This window comes from Poromitra crassiceps, assembly GCF_964638095.1.
Source record: "Poromitra crassiceps genome assembly, chromosome: 2".
NCBI classification, from domain to species: domain Eukaryota; kingdom Metazoa; phylum Chordata; class Actinopteri; order Beryciformes; family Melamphaidae; genus Poromitra; species Poromitra crassiceps.
This window is the reverse complement of record NC_139624.1, coordinates 20,930,275-20,945,067: the sequence shown is the minus strand read 5'-3', so window position 1 is coordinate 20,945,067 and position 14,793 is coordinate 20,930,275. Positions and strand designations below refer to the sequence as shown.

General features: G+C 43.3%; 1 protein-coding gene across 1 annotated transcript; it reads left to right on the top strand.

The window, feature by feature from the left end:
* Positions 1–265: 265 nt before the first annotated feature.
* socs2 (suppressor of cytokine signaling 2) lies at positions 266–6,498 on the top strand (the record flags this gene model as incomplete). The annotated part of the gene is made up of 2 exons (XM_083632356.1): positions 266–392; positions 4,001–6,498. 2 exons carry the CDS (start codon positions 266–268, stop codon positions 4,471–4,473), a joined length of 600 nt encoding a protein of 199 aa, XP_083488482.1. The 3' UTR covers positions 4,474–6,498.
* Positions 6,499–14,793: the final 8,295 nt, after the last annotated feature.

Genomic DNA, 14,793 nt, shown 5'->3' with positions numbered 1-14,793 from the left:
TATCATAATAACAATAATTATATTCTAATAATGCTCATAGATCAAATGAATAATAGTTTGCTAAGTTACTCTGCAATATTCCCTAGTTGGGTCTAGCTGGTGTGTGGAGGAAACATGCATAATTAGATTGATTTGCTTATTTGCAGGACAACTGAGGCGAGCAGTGCCTTCCTTCCCTCCGCATCGTGAAGCCTCTGGCTGGGTAGACCAAGCTTGTCCCATGTCTTTGCTGTGGGCCTACAACTAGGCTGAAGGTGGTTCTCCAATGACCTGTCAGTCATCTGAGTCTACAGAAGCCATCCAGAGCGAGAGACGAGCCGACAGCCACTCCAGGGTTGTAGAATCGGATGAGAGCCGCATTGCGTTAGCTATGAAAGACTTGAAAAACACAGGTAGGCCTTGTGGTTTCATGTTTCTTCCCAGCACAGTCACCTTTTGAGTACAGTTCTTCTTTCTTTCTTTTTTTGCTGGTAATCTATTTTGACTTTATTTATTCTTACAAAAGCATATAATATGAACACATTTGCATCGTTTTTTTTGCCTACTGTACTGTTCATTTTCTTGCATGTATGAGTTTTGAGATCCCTCTGTTTTGGTGAATAGACTGGAAGTGTGCCCCAAGACGGCCGCTATGGCCCTGAGCCGGACCGTCCGGTTTGAGGGACAACTGACATTCTTTTCGTGGGGCTTTTCATTTCAGCGAACTTGTGCAAACTTGTTGTGTAATTACTTTAGACATATCTAACAAACTACACCTCAAATTTCATATGAAAACACAGCAATTTAACTGTCCAAATAGTTTAGGAAAGTGATTTTGATGAGAGAAAGCCATGGGGCGAGCTTGGGTGACACTCGACAATCGATTGCTAATGCCTTAACTGCTGTATTTACATTAGCATGGAGCCAGGGTTTCCAAATCACGACGAGCCTAGCGTGATGCCAAATGACCGTCGAAACTGTCCGTTTTCTGACTCTGGTAAAGATAAATCTAAAGTGAATGATTAAAACAATATACCGCTAGAAAGCTAAGAAGTTATACTTGAGTTTTACATATTAAACTGGTTGTAAACATTACATGGTCATAACAGTAGCTAACTATAGCTGTCCGACATGAGACAATAGCAGCAAAAGTGTCCGTTTCAGGCCCTAGTTACGTTAGTACACTTGAAAAATGAGTTCTATGAATTGTTTTCTAAAATGATCCCATATGAGATCATAGTAAATAGCTTTTGATCAACAGTAGAATTTCCCTCTAACGCATTGTCCAGTCTTTTAATGGGGATTTTATTTTCAGCAAATGCCAGCTAGTGTTATGGAGTGGCATGTAGACATATCTAAGAATCTACACATCAAATCTCATATGAATACATGGCTATTTAATGTCAAAATAGTTTAGGACAGTGACTTTGTTGAGAGAAAGCCGTAGGACGCGCTTGGGCGACGTTCGACAATCGATTGCGAATGCTGTAACTGTATAGTTTACAATGGCATGAAGCCAGTGGTGTCGGACTCAGGGCCAGCCTAGTGTGATGCTAAATGACTAGCAATAGCATCTTTTTCCTGACAAATCTGAAGTAAATTATTCAAACGATATATATAGCTAGAAAGGTAAGAAGTTATACTTGACTTTTACAACATTAAACTAGTTGGAACTATTATGTGATCATTTTAACAGTAACTGAAGCTGTACGACTTGGGATAATATTAGCAAAGAGTGTCCAACGCAGGACACTGTGATGGTATATATTTTGCAAAAGACATACAAAGACAGATAAATTAGAAAAGCTGGATGAAACCACAAAATTGAATAAAACTAATGATATGCAACTATATTGCAAACAAGTTTTTATGCTAGCTTTAACGCAGAAAGAAACTATGCAATAAACAGTAATGGAATAAATAATGATGTAGCTTGATATGATCAGCCCTGACCTCCCAGAAACACCATACCTGCTGTCTTTCGCATGTAGAAGAAGCCCATTGTGCTTGTATGACCATTAGTTAGTACTTTATTTGTTTGTTTATTATTTGCTTATTAAAAAAGATCCCCATTAGCTGCCGCCTGGACGACAGCTAGTCTTCCTGGGGTCCAACAAAAACACATTACATAACACAAATTGTATTTCTTTATTTTCGACTTTGAATGAAAACTGTAGCTGACAAATAACAAATTCTTGAAAAGCTATTTCCATTTTTCAAACTATTCTTGACTAGATTCTTGAAAGGCTGTTAACCATTTCTCTGACGGATGTGTTTTTTTCTGACATTCAGGGAAGTTGAAACACAGTTGGTGGAAACAGCTCATTTGCACACTCTATTCTTTTTGCAAAATGTCAAAAGCTCACATAACATTGTCCTGACACTTGGATGAAAACAAAGCTATTGTAATCAGTCAGTTATATGTGGTTTGTAGGCATCTCTTTTGCTACTTCCTTGCAGTGTTATACAGCATCGTATGCCGGGATCAGACGACACTATATGTTTGGGTTTTCCCGGTAGTCACCATGTCAGATTATTAGGCAATGATACTGATATAAATGCTTGTGGTGTCTTGGCCCGGGAGATTGGCCACACTACACAAGTCTGACCCAGACCAGGGCTGCCAACTCTGACGCAGAACGTCTCAAACGACACGCACGGCACAAGTCCATTTTCTCATGCAGGGAAAACCAAATTCATAATTGATAACATGGCCGAGTGGAGAGGATATGGACAGACAAGACAGAGCAGCACCGGGCAGCAGCAGAAAGCGAGAAATAGCCTACAGAATCTATTATAGTGTAGGCTAATTTATTCCAATGTATGCTGCTCAATCAGCGACTACGTTTACATGCACACAATATTCCACTATTATTCGGAAAATGACAATATTCTGAATTTGATAAGGGTCATGTAAACAGCATATTCCAATTGCATTTTCCGAATTTGCCCTTTTTCCAAATTTAGCATTTTCCGATTAAGACATCTGGGTTATTTCAGTATTTATTCGGGTTTTCGGAGGATTCTTTGATCATGTATACAGCGCATTCGGAATATGCGTCTCAAACAGGGTTTTTACCGCAGTTTGCAACGCATGTTGCCTGTTTGTGGTCAACTGATGTGTGCTTGAAAGCGCTAGAACAGACGATATAATCATATAATCCATCATCTCTGGCATGCAAAAAGAAAAGCCGACATTTCTGATCGGGAGGAGATGAGAAGCATCGATTTAAAGAGAGAGAGAGAGTAGCCTATAGTGCCCAGTGCCTGCACGGAAGTCCACAATGCTTGCGAGCCTGCGAGGTAATAACGTAGGCTACTAGCCTACTTTTTATGAAAGACTTGGATGCGCAACACCAAACTTTTCAGCAGCAAGCTCCTGAAATGGACCAAGTGATGCTCGTAAGAATAGTGCTGCTCTGTTTATTCTCAGAAAAACTCTGCGGCTCCGCCTACCTGCATCTCTGTCTCTCCCCCCCTCCCTCACGTGTCGGGGAGGGCGAGCTACGGCTGCATGTAAACAGGAATATTAGTGGATTATTCATTTAGTCGGAATAATGTGTGCATGTAAACGTAGTCAGTGTCTCTTCACAGCAGCAGCCTACAGCGTGTCTCCCACTCCTCGCACGCAGGCAAGCAGAAGTGAGTGAGTTACGCTGATTACAGGGACGCTCTGTGTCTCCGCCCCACGGAAACAACAACAAACCACAGTCCATGCTGAAATCAAAAGGCAGCCCGTCGTAGTAGATGACGTCAAACTAGGCGAGAAAATCCAAAAAAGACGGGCATGCTGGATTTTTCGTGTCGGGATCGTGGGGCGTCCCGAACGCTACGTCGTCGATTATGTCACGCTACAAGAGGTCAAGACGGCCGTTCGTCATCCCGGCGTTCATATTCTGGCCGAGGCTGAAAATGTGTCGGTGGCTGAATTTGTGTAGTCTCTGATCCCGGCATTAGGTGAACTGTCCCCATGTCTTCCCACCCCTTATGCTTATTCCTGCTCCATGTCTCTCTGGACTAGGCTGGTACTGGGGCAGCCTGACTGCCAACGAAGCCAAAGAGATTCTCCAGGATGCTTCTGAGGGCACCTTCCTGGTACGGGACAGCTCCCAGAGGGACTACCTCTTCACCATCTCCGCCATGACGTCGGCAGGTCCCACGAACCTGCGCATTGAGTACAAGCACGGCAAGTTCAAGCTGGATTCTGTGGTACTGGTCAAACCCAAGCTGAAGCAGTTCGACGGAGTGGTTCACCTGGTGGAGCACTACGTTCAGCTCTCCAGGACCACCGATAAAGTGGCGTCGAACTCTCAGCCCCCGGCACCTCCCAATGGGACGGTGCAGCTGCTCTTGACCAGGCCCGTCTATACTGCCACCCCTTCTCTGCAGCACCTCTGCCGCATCGCCATCAACAAGACTACCAGCCGGGTCCAGGATCTGCCTTTACCCAACCGACTGAAGAACTACTTGACAGACTATACCTACAATGTGTAGGGATTAAGGAACAGCACGGGACTACAACTCAACTCAATATGAGTGTAACGCATCAGCTGTGTGTAACGACCACTGTCTAGTCCCATGTTGCGGGCTCGGAAACCCACAAGTAGCCAACAGCTCTTCGTAGAACTTCAAGGGACAGGTGGTAAGCAGTATGCTATCATCATCATCAACAGGGTCCAAAATTCCCACCTGTCAAATGCTGGTCAAACGTGTCTTTGATGGATAAATCAATATGGGGTCTTCACACTGCGAGCAACTTGATTGATGGGTCGCTCTATTCTAACTGATTGCGGGTGGTGCAAAAAGCTCTGATTGCATCTATGTAAAGGTCTGCAGCTACTAAGTTGTGAATAGGCAAATCATGTATTTTTGCTGCTCGTATTGCCTTTTATAACATTACACATCATTTTAACAATTAAACACAGCTAGCTGGCCTATTAGGTACAGTTAATCAAAAATGAACAGGGATGGGGAAATTAAGTTACCCCCAAACCTATCACCGATCCCAACAATGGATGCAACCGGTGTCCAAGCATTGTTTTTTAAATTCAGATCAAAGGTTTAGAGAGAACTGGGAAGCTTTATGTGGCTGTAATCAACTTCTCGTCCATTTCACAATTGCCAGGTGCTATTGTGAATTATGAAACATAATCACATTTGAAGGGAAACAAGAAATCTGATTGGCTGTTGACAGCCAATGACAAAGGAAAGTTCAGCATTGGCCTTTTTTCTTTTTCTTTTCTCTTTTTTTTGCAGCCAACAAGCTTGTTGACCATCAACCCATTGGCTGAGTTTCCCTAGTATTGTAAGGTACACCAGTATGAGTTCTCGCAAAGGTATGCATTTTTACAATACCTTCATCAAAGGTTTCTTAATGCTTTATATTTAAAAAATATATTTAAAATGTACCTAGGTCTAACGTTGCGCCTAAGAGGTGCATGTCATGTTATGTCCTCTGTCACACCAGAGACTAAACTTTTTTATTTCTTCAATATTGAAGTAGGAATACAACCATCCTGTCTGCAAAGTGACATTAGCGGAAGCTAAAATGTATTCAACAAGTCATGTAATCATAGTATCCTACATCGAGTGGTGATTGTGATTGTGATTTGTGATGCAGAGAGAGACTGGCATTGCACCAAATCCCACAGATGTTCTTATTACTCAGAGGCAAGTGAGACTGGCATATTGCCCGTGGTCACTTTTGGATTCCACTGGACACAGTGGGTAAGGCAAGGTAATCCATAACCCATGACAGGCTGTCATATCTTGAAATTAAATCAATCAAATTAAACACACACAACCACACCACCACATCAATTGTCAACCTGTAGGAAATGCGGTAGACTGTTTTGAATGAATGCTGCACCCTGACATAAATGTTTTGTTTGCTCGATTTTTGTAAAGGAACAATCAGTAATATTACTGGTTTCGTTGCACAAAATGAGCATAACATATCAGCGGGGGATCACAAATGTTGTTTATCAGTGCCACTGCCAGTCACTCCACTGTTACCTCTATGGCCGCTGAGATTTCAACCTTTCTAAACAAGCAGTCAGGTCCGTACTCTCCGTTTTGGTGGAAAATGCACCATAGCCCCCAGGCTTTTCAATATATGCCAAAGCTCCGCCTCCCCCCAAGACACCTCAAGCCAAAAAGGCCAAAGACAAAGCCTGCTCCAAAACCTGAGTGAACATAACTAACGTTAGCCACCCAAGCTAGCTACCTATGTTTGTTGTTTACATAGCAAATGTTAGCTCATCACAGCTTCGCTGTGTCACATTGCTTACTAGTTGCTATGCTGACCATCATCACTTATGGTTGAAAGTATGCTGCCAACGTAAAGTTTAACATTTACCAAAATATTTGTCACACCATTGTGAACATATCCACTGTCCACAAGGGGGCGTTGTATTTATACTATATTTATACATTCGGAGGTCCTCCATTGACTTGAATGATTTCCGACGTAGCCAATGGTAGTGAGACTTGTGGGCACGTGCTTGCCAATGTTGTTGTAGTTCCTATGGCTGCCATTAGATGTTACTAAAGAGTCCATATTATTGATTGTTCCTTTAACCTCTGAAAACATCTGCAAGTTGCACATAATTGGGGAAAAGATTTTGTTTACTGTTCAATCTTTTCTGTTATTTCATGTTTTATACTGTTCATAATAAAAGTAGTGTTATTTAATACCATTTTGATTGATTCTCTAATTATAATACACATTTTCTTATTTTTTAAGTATGTAGTATGAAGTCAACAATTTGAATGTTGAACATGGTGTCCTAGTGTACTTTTCATAAAGTCAAATTTATATTGGAAAACAAAATACCAACATCAACCATTAACCACTATCATATTGTCATACCGTCGAAAACATGAACATATTGTGACATATTTTGGCCATATTGCCCAGCCCATACGTTCTAGTGACTTGTTGATTGTGTTGCTCGCAGTCTGAACAGTCTGTCCAACTTTTGAAGACTATTGACGTTTTAATGCAGTGGTGCCCAACCAGTAGCCTACTGGTCGATCTCAGGGTGCTTACCGGTAGATCCCCAAATCATTTTTGGATAATGAGTGTATCTTTGTAGTGTCTGTGTCTCGCATTCAACCAGTCAGTCCGTGCATGTTTATTTTGTTGTCACATGGGCTACTGCCTGTCAAAACAGCCTCGACTGAGACACTTGCTTCCAATACGCGTATGTGTGCGCAGGATAGCTGCAGGGCCTTTTCCCTTTGGAGCATATATAGCATAGTGATTTGGATAGGACGTGCACAACCCGACGCTCCAAACTTGCAGGATACACACACTGCGCATAGCCAACAACACTCCACCCAACCTTTCAACGAATGGCTCTGCGTGATTGCGCGGCACAGCTGGAGATTGCTTTTCTAGATAGGTGACCGCCGATGGTCAAGTTCAACAAACCAAACTTGCCTGAAACATCAGGACCTTTGCTGCTCTGCAAACACCATGGCTATGTGTGTCCAAGAACACAACGTTCGCTACAATTCCTTTGAGGTTGAATGAATGGAGTTATTACGCACAGGAGAGCACAACAGGGGAATTCCCCATTAAGATAGTATTTCAGTTGTAATGCGCGAGATGTTGACTGTCTGAACTCCTAAATGCAAACGGACAATTTAAATATAAATTAACATACTGTTTATGGTTTATAATTTTTTTCATCATCAGCATTTTAATTTATGGTTATGTCTCTACCCACACTTAATAGTTATGTCGTATGGAATACTTTTTAAGTTTATGATGATGATGATGATGATTATTATTATTAGTGTGTAAAGCCTAATGATCAAGTTTACTGTTCTGATTTACCTGGTTTACTGGTGGTGAGGGGTGGACAGGTAGATCTTGTGCTGTTGAAAAATGTAAAAGTAAATCTGAAGTGAAAACGTTAGGCACCCCTGTTTTAATGCCTCCGTTATATTCAATCTTAGGTCTTTGTCTGTTCTCAGACTTTGTCCCTGCTGGCCACCATACACTCTAGCAAATCAAAGCATAAAATGGCTCTACATCAAACAGGCCTCTGATTGGCTGTCTGCTTCACCGCTCTACACAAAGCGGTAACATCTAAACTTCCTGGTGTGCTTAACTTGGCTAACATTACTAGACAGGTAATTATTTATTCTCATGTGTCAACGCATCGCAGAGTGAGGCCGCCTAAATAAGGTGGTAGTTTACCAGCCCTTGGCAGGACAGATAGAGAGATTAATTTCAGACACTGGTCACCACTAAAGAATCAGATCAGAAATGTTTGTGATTGTTTTACCTCTGGTCCATTAAAAGGTACCATGGAACAGGATCATATGTATGGCTGGGCTGGGCTCCAGCCAGGTTGATCTCTGATTTTGGCATGTCTCTTCCACAGAACCTGACTGCTTTCTGAGGATGGTTGGGCGTGGGTCTGAGGATGGTTGGGCGTGGGTGAGGATGGTTGGGCGTGGGTGAGGATGGTAGGGCATGGGTGAGGATGGTTGGGTGTGGGTCTGAGGATGGTTGGACGTAGGTGAGGATGGTTGGGCGTGGGTGAGGATGGTAGGGCATGAGTGAGGATGGTTGGGCGTGGGTGAGGATGGTTGGACGTGGGTGAGGATGGTTGGGCGTGGGTCTGAGGATGGTTGGACGTAGGTGAGGATGGTTGGGCGTGGGTGAGGATGGTAGGGCATGGGTGAGGATGGTTGGGCGTGGGTCTGAAGATGGTTGGGCGTGGGTGAGGATGGTTGGGCGTGGGTGAGGATGGTTGGGTGTGGGTCTGAGGATGGTTGGGCATGGGTGAGGATGGTTGGGCGTGGGTCTGAGGATGGTTGGGCATGGGTGAGGATGGTTGGGTGTGGGTCTGAGGATGGTTGGGCGTGGGTCTGAGGATGGTTGGGCATGGGTGAGGATGGTTGGCCGTGGGTGAGGATGGTTGGGTGTGGGTCTGAGGATGGTTGGGCATGGGTGAGGATGGTTGGGCGTGGGTCTGAGGATGGTTGGGCATGGGTGAGGATGGTTGGGCGTGGGTCTGAGGATGGTTGGGTGTGGGTCTGAGGATAGTTGGGCGTGGGTGAGGATGGTTGGGCGTGGGTGAGGATGGTTGGGCATGGGTGAGGATGGTTGGCCGTGGGTGAGGATGGTTGGGCATGGGTCTGAGGATGGTTGGGCGTGGGTGAGGATGGTTGGGCGTGGGTCTGAGGATGGTTGGGCATGGGTGAGGATGGTTGGGCGTGGGTCTGAGGATGGTTGGGCGTGGGTGAGGATGGTTGGGCGTGGGTGAGGATGGTTGGGTGTGGGTCTGAGGATCGTTGGGCATGGGTCTGAGGATGGTTGGGTGTGGGTCTGAGGATGGTTGGGTGTGGGTCTGAGGATGGTTGGGTGTGGGTCTGAGGATGGTTGGGCGTGGGTGAGGATGGTTGGGCGTGGGTGAGGATGGTTGGGCGTGAGTCTGAGGATGGTTGGGTGTGGGTCTGAGGATGGTTGGGCGTGGCTGCGTGGGTGAGGATGGTTGGACGTGAGTGAGGATGATTGGGCGTGAGTGAGGATGGTTGGGTGTGGGTGTGTCAAATGTGTTGAGGTGGTAGTTCTACAGTAGGTCACTCAGGTAAACAGCGCTTGGCCTCTGTGAGGGCTTGGTTCTTTCACACCTTTGTCCGCATTTTGACGCTGGTATTGTTGCTCTCATGTCTGAGACATGAGCATCCCACACTGCGTTGGCTTTGGTTATAAATGATGTTTTTATTTGTTCATTGTCTATTCAATTGTTGTTGTTTTCCTTTTATTTTTGTATTATATAGGCTACTCATTGAAGGGAAGGGGTGCTTTATTCTCATACAGTTATTTCATGGTGATGAAGTGCAAACGACATACAGACAATAGGCTAAAGACACAATTTATCTTCCTCATGTTCCCCCAAGAGATGAAAGATGATTGACATTGAGATTCTTCTACATGAATAAATGCTGACTATGAACATAAAATGCAAGTGAGCAGAACAATGAATGTGCAGCATCTTGGTCTGTTGTCTGCCATCTTGTGAGTCTACTGTACGACGTATCACATCTATGGCAGTGACAATACAGAATTGACTAAGGTTTGGGACAATGTGGCAAAGAAAATGCTTTGAGGAAGAAACCAGCTGTAGGCCTTTTTTTATGTATTTATTGATTGTGTTTCCTGGTACATTTTCTTAAGAAAGCTGCACAAACTTAAAGCATGCATTGGTTGAAGATCACCGGTCTGCCTTCAAGGCATTGAACCGGCATTGAATGAGTTGTGTGGCTGTTGTGCCTCTGTAGTGTTGCTGTTGTTCTCATCAATAGACAGTGTAGAAACAGGTCTGGATGAATCCCATTCATGTGACAAATACATTTTTTATACAGTGTTTAATCATGTTGCTATTTATTTATTCAAAGAAAAATAGGCCCTATGTAGCAAAATTGAAATGGAACTCTGCTATTTGATCCCTCTATTTGACTTGCTGCTGACATTTGCTGACTTTTACTGGTTAATGCTTGGAATTTTGAGTGCAAAACTATTTGGGTGATATCCAAAGGACAACAGATGAATAGAACAACAATAGAAAATAGAGTTAACCTTAGCTACATTTGAGCAAACATTTAAACTCCTTTATACCTGTCAGACACATTATAATATTTGGGAATTATCCTCTCATTAAACATTTTAAAATGAGTGAAATACTATTTATATATTTACTCACATCACAGTGTTCAAAAACGTTGAGAATATAGCTCTTGATGAGCAAACTATTGTGCTTGATAATCTTTTTGTTATGTCCATATACGTAACAAGTAATAGTACTACAAAACCTTTCAACTACAGGCACATGAATGAAAAGAGCATCTGCACACTCAAATCTGTGCAAGAATCTTTTTAATTTGCAAGCTTTCAGTCAGAGAGCTTCAGGCTTTCGGGCAGAGACCTTCAAGGGATCATCTGCAGTGCAGGCACAGGAAATAGGGACTATAATGTCATTGCACCTAAGGCAAAACATTTGGTCTGTTTTACATAGTCATCCAAAATGACTTCCGTCTTTCTACTGAAGAACTATGCCTTATTGTTATGGATGAGGATAAGCAGATCATTGTAATAAATTATATATTACAGTATATAAATTATATAATAGGCACATTTCAGTATAGGTGTATTATCAACAGGCAGAATCCACTTGTACAGGTACATTCTGTGAAGAGATCGTAAATACCAGGCTGCATTCCATGTTCCTGTAGGCCTAAACCAATGTTTTTGGATTATTGCAGTTGCCATATCAGGTGCAGGGTCACGTATGTAAATGCATGAAAGCTGTATAAGGAGCAGTGTTACACCTCTCAGAGCAGAGTAAGTACCTTACTGGGCCAAGTGTCAGTGCTGTAAAGCTCTGTTAAGACCGTTAGTGTGATTCACTGTAAGCCTCTTAGCGTTGACTTGTTTGCAACATGTAGAGCAGGCACGGCAGCTAGGGGGCGCTAGCCTAGGGGGTGCTTGAGCTACCGCTGAAAGCTAGTTTTTTTTTTATTCCTAGGTGAAACGTGGGATGGCCACGCCCCAAACTCATTTGATTGGACGCAGCCAGGTCAGGGTAGGTTGCGCCGCAGCTTGTAGGTTAATGGGTAAGGTGCTTGCCTTTCAATCTGGCGGCTGGGGTTCTCGATTCCCACGCAAAGCAGATTTATTTTTAACAAGCATTTTTCTTATTTTAAAACATTAGGGTTAGGCAAGAACAACAATGTGCTTAGGGTTAGGGTTTGGGTCTGTTTGTGGTTAAATAAGAAAACCCTAACCCTAATCTTAAACACATCTTTTTTAACTTGCTGCAAGTTTTCAGGAAGAAGCAGTGGCTGCGACCAATCAAATGAGTTTGGGGCGTGGCCCCCTGAAATGAGCCAAGCTCCCCCTAAAGACTCATTTATGTATTACCTTTAGTAGTAGATAGTGCCCCAGGTCGTACACGCTGTACTGTCAGATTACAGTAGGCCTATTACTGTAGCTCCCAAAGCAGGCCAAACAGTCTTGTACAAATCCTATAGGTCATGGAATGTCTTGAGTAGGTTAAGATGATTCTCAGAGTAAAGAGCTGTTGCTGTGTAAGTGAAAACAGCCGCATTGTCTTCTTTACTGTGAATTATGATATTATTCAGTCCGTTGATTATTGCAGAGATCTACAACCATTGTCATCTTGAAAACCAGGTTGCATGTCAATGAGCCTCTGTTGGGTTTAACAACAGTGGTGGATGAAGTAGGCCTACCTGAAAGCCACACTTGAGTAAAATTACAGATATCTTACCAGAAAATTGCTGTTAGAGGTTAGTCACTATTAGAATATTACTTGAGTAAAGGTCTTAAAGTATCTGATATTTACTGTACGCTACTTAATTATTCAAAGTAATTTTCCGATATGAAATATACTTAAGTATTGAAAGTAAAAGTACCAGTTAAGGGTGTTCTTGAGTTTTATAGCAGTTGGCAAATGACCATTATGGTGCATTACCACCACCAACTGGAATGGAGTGTGGATCGTGATTAACGCAGGCTACCAAATTATACTCTTCTGATTTGACTTTGTAACTAAGAAGCTTAGGGGAAATGTAATGAAGCAAAAGTATACATTTTATTTAGGAAATGCAGAGTAAAAGTGAAAGTTGACAGAAATAGCCTAAAATAGAGGTGAAGCACAGATACTAAAAAATATGAAGTACTGTTACATTACACCTACATTACACCACTGTTTAACACCTTGATTACCAGTTCATCAAAGAGTACAGCACTGCCACACTGCAGTCATGTAGTTGAGCGAGTTATGTTGGCAGTTTAGGTAGGCCTACTGTGCCATCTGATCTCACCATCAATGAAATCATAGAGCCACACCCTGCTTTTCATTTCAGCTACAGTATTTAGCTTGAAGCATGAAAGCAATGCAAAGTGAGCCAGTTGTTGTTAGGCCAGGTATTCTATAATATGTGTTATTTAACAAATGCTAACTTTTCACATTGTAGCAAGATAAAGCTTTATCAATTGATAGTGTGCTGTTTTTACAGTTTCAGTGCAGAAAAGTGTTAATTTTCCACGAATTTGCAATGTAAAAGACATGAACCTACCGTTCACACTCACGGTACTTCTTACATACCAACATCAAACCGTCAATTTGACATACAATATTGAGATACACAACAAATTCAACGATAATAACTTTAAATCATTTCCATAACTGAATTAACACAACTTATTAATGCTGAACACTGAATGCTGCACTGCATACTGTAGCACCCTGGACCGCACAATATTTTGCTTTATGTCTTATAGTTCCCCACCAGCAATTTTGATAATAGACGATTGCAAGATAATTTCTAAATGTATTTATAGAGATTCAAGATTCACTTTAATACTTTAATAGCCACAGTAAGTAATTTGATTACAAACGAGGAATTTGACTCAGTGCAAGTATGCAGCGCAGCGGTCACATCAGTAGTAGAAGAAGATGAAGGATACAGAAAAAAATCACAAATTATAAAGTGCAAAATATAAAGTCCTTTAAAGCAGTGCCATTTTTAGACTCTTTTTAGGGGTGCTTGAGCACCTATGCATTTCATCCTGGCAGTGTGTAGGTCCTGAAAGGATGGCAGGCTGCATCCCGACCACCTTTTCATCATCTGAATGATGCGCTGCATTCCGGAGATGTCCCCCTGCGGGCAGCAGCAGCATACCAGATGGTGATGGAGGAGGTGAGGATGGACTCGACTGTGGAGGTGTAGAAAAGCACCAACGCTGCCTTTGGCACCTTGAACTTCCTCAGCTGCCGAAGAAAGTACATCCTCTTCTGTGCCTTCTTGGTGAGAGCTCTGATGTTCAGCTCCTATTTCAGGTCGCAGCTGATTGTTAAACCCAGGAGGTGAAAGGACTCCACATTGTTGACTGGGGAGTCACCCAGGGTGATGGGGAAGGGGGGGGGGGGGAGGGTGGAGCTGCGTTCCTCCTGTAATCCACAACCATCTCCACTGTCTTTTGAGCATTGAGCTCCAGGTTGTTTTGACTGCAGCAGGTCGTCAGACTCAGTTGAGATGAGCCCTATGAGGGTGGTATCATCTACGAATTTCAGGTGCTGGACGGACTGATGGCAGGAGGTGCAGCTGTTGGTGTACAGGGAGAAGAAGTATGGAGAGAGGATGCCGCCCTGCGCAGCTCCGTTGCTGATGGTCCGGGAGTCGGTGACATGCTTCCCCAGACTTAAGTGCTGCTTCCTGTTTGTCAGGAAGTCTGTGGTCCATCTGAAGATGGAGTTGGGTACACCCAGCTGGGAGAGTTTCTCGTGCAGCAGGGCCGCAATGATCGTATCAAAGGCCGAGCTAAAGTCCACACAACAGGATCCTGGCATAGGTTCCTGCGGTTTCCAGGTGCGCGAGAATGTAGTGGAGGGCCATGTTAATCGTCTACAGACCTGTTGGCTCTGTAGGCGAACTGAAGGGGCCAAGGCGTGGGTCCATGCTGGATATGAAGATAGTTACAGTACATAAAAACATATTTTTGTTATGATTGGTCCCTAGTCTGGGGCCAAAAGCACACATCACGTCATCTGGCGGATGACACCGGGAATGGCTCCAAAAAACAATTCTGCTCTGAAAACAGGGCGTCATAGTAACGTAAATAAATTCACCTTATCTAGCTATGTAGCTACAAAAATTAAATGAACACCATATAAAATCGTCCTTCTATGGGGGACAAAGCGGAAAGATCACCGGAAACACAACTGGGGGGGGCGGGTCTTAGGGCGGATGATCATTCCCTGCAGTAATGGG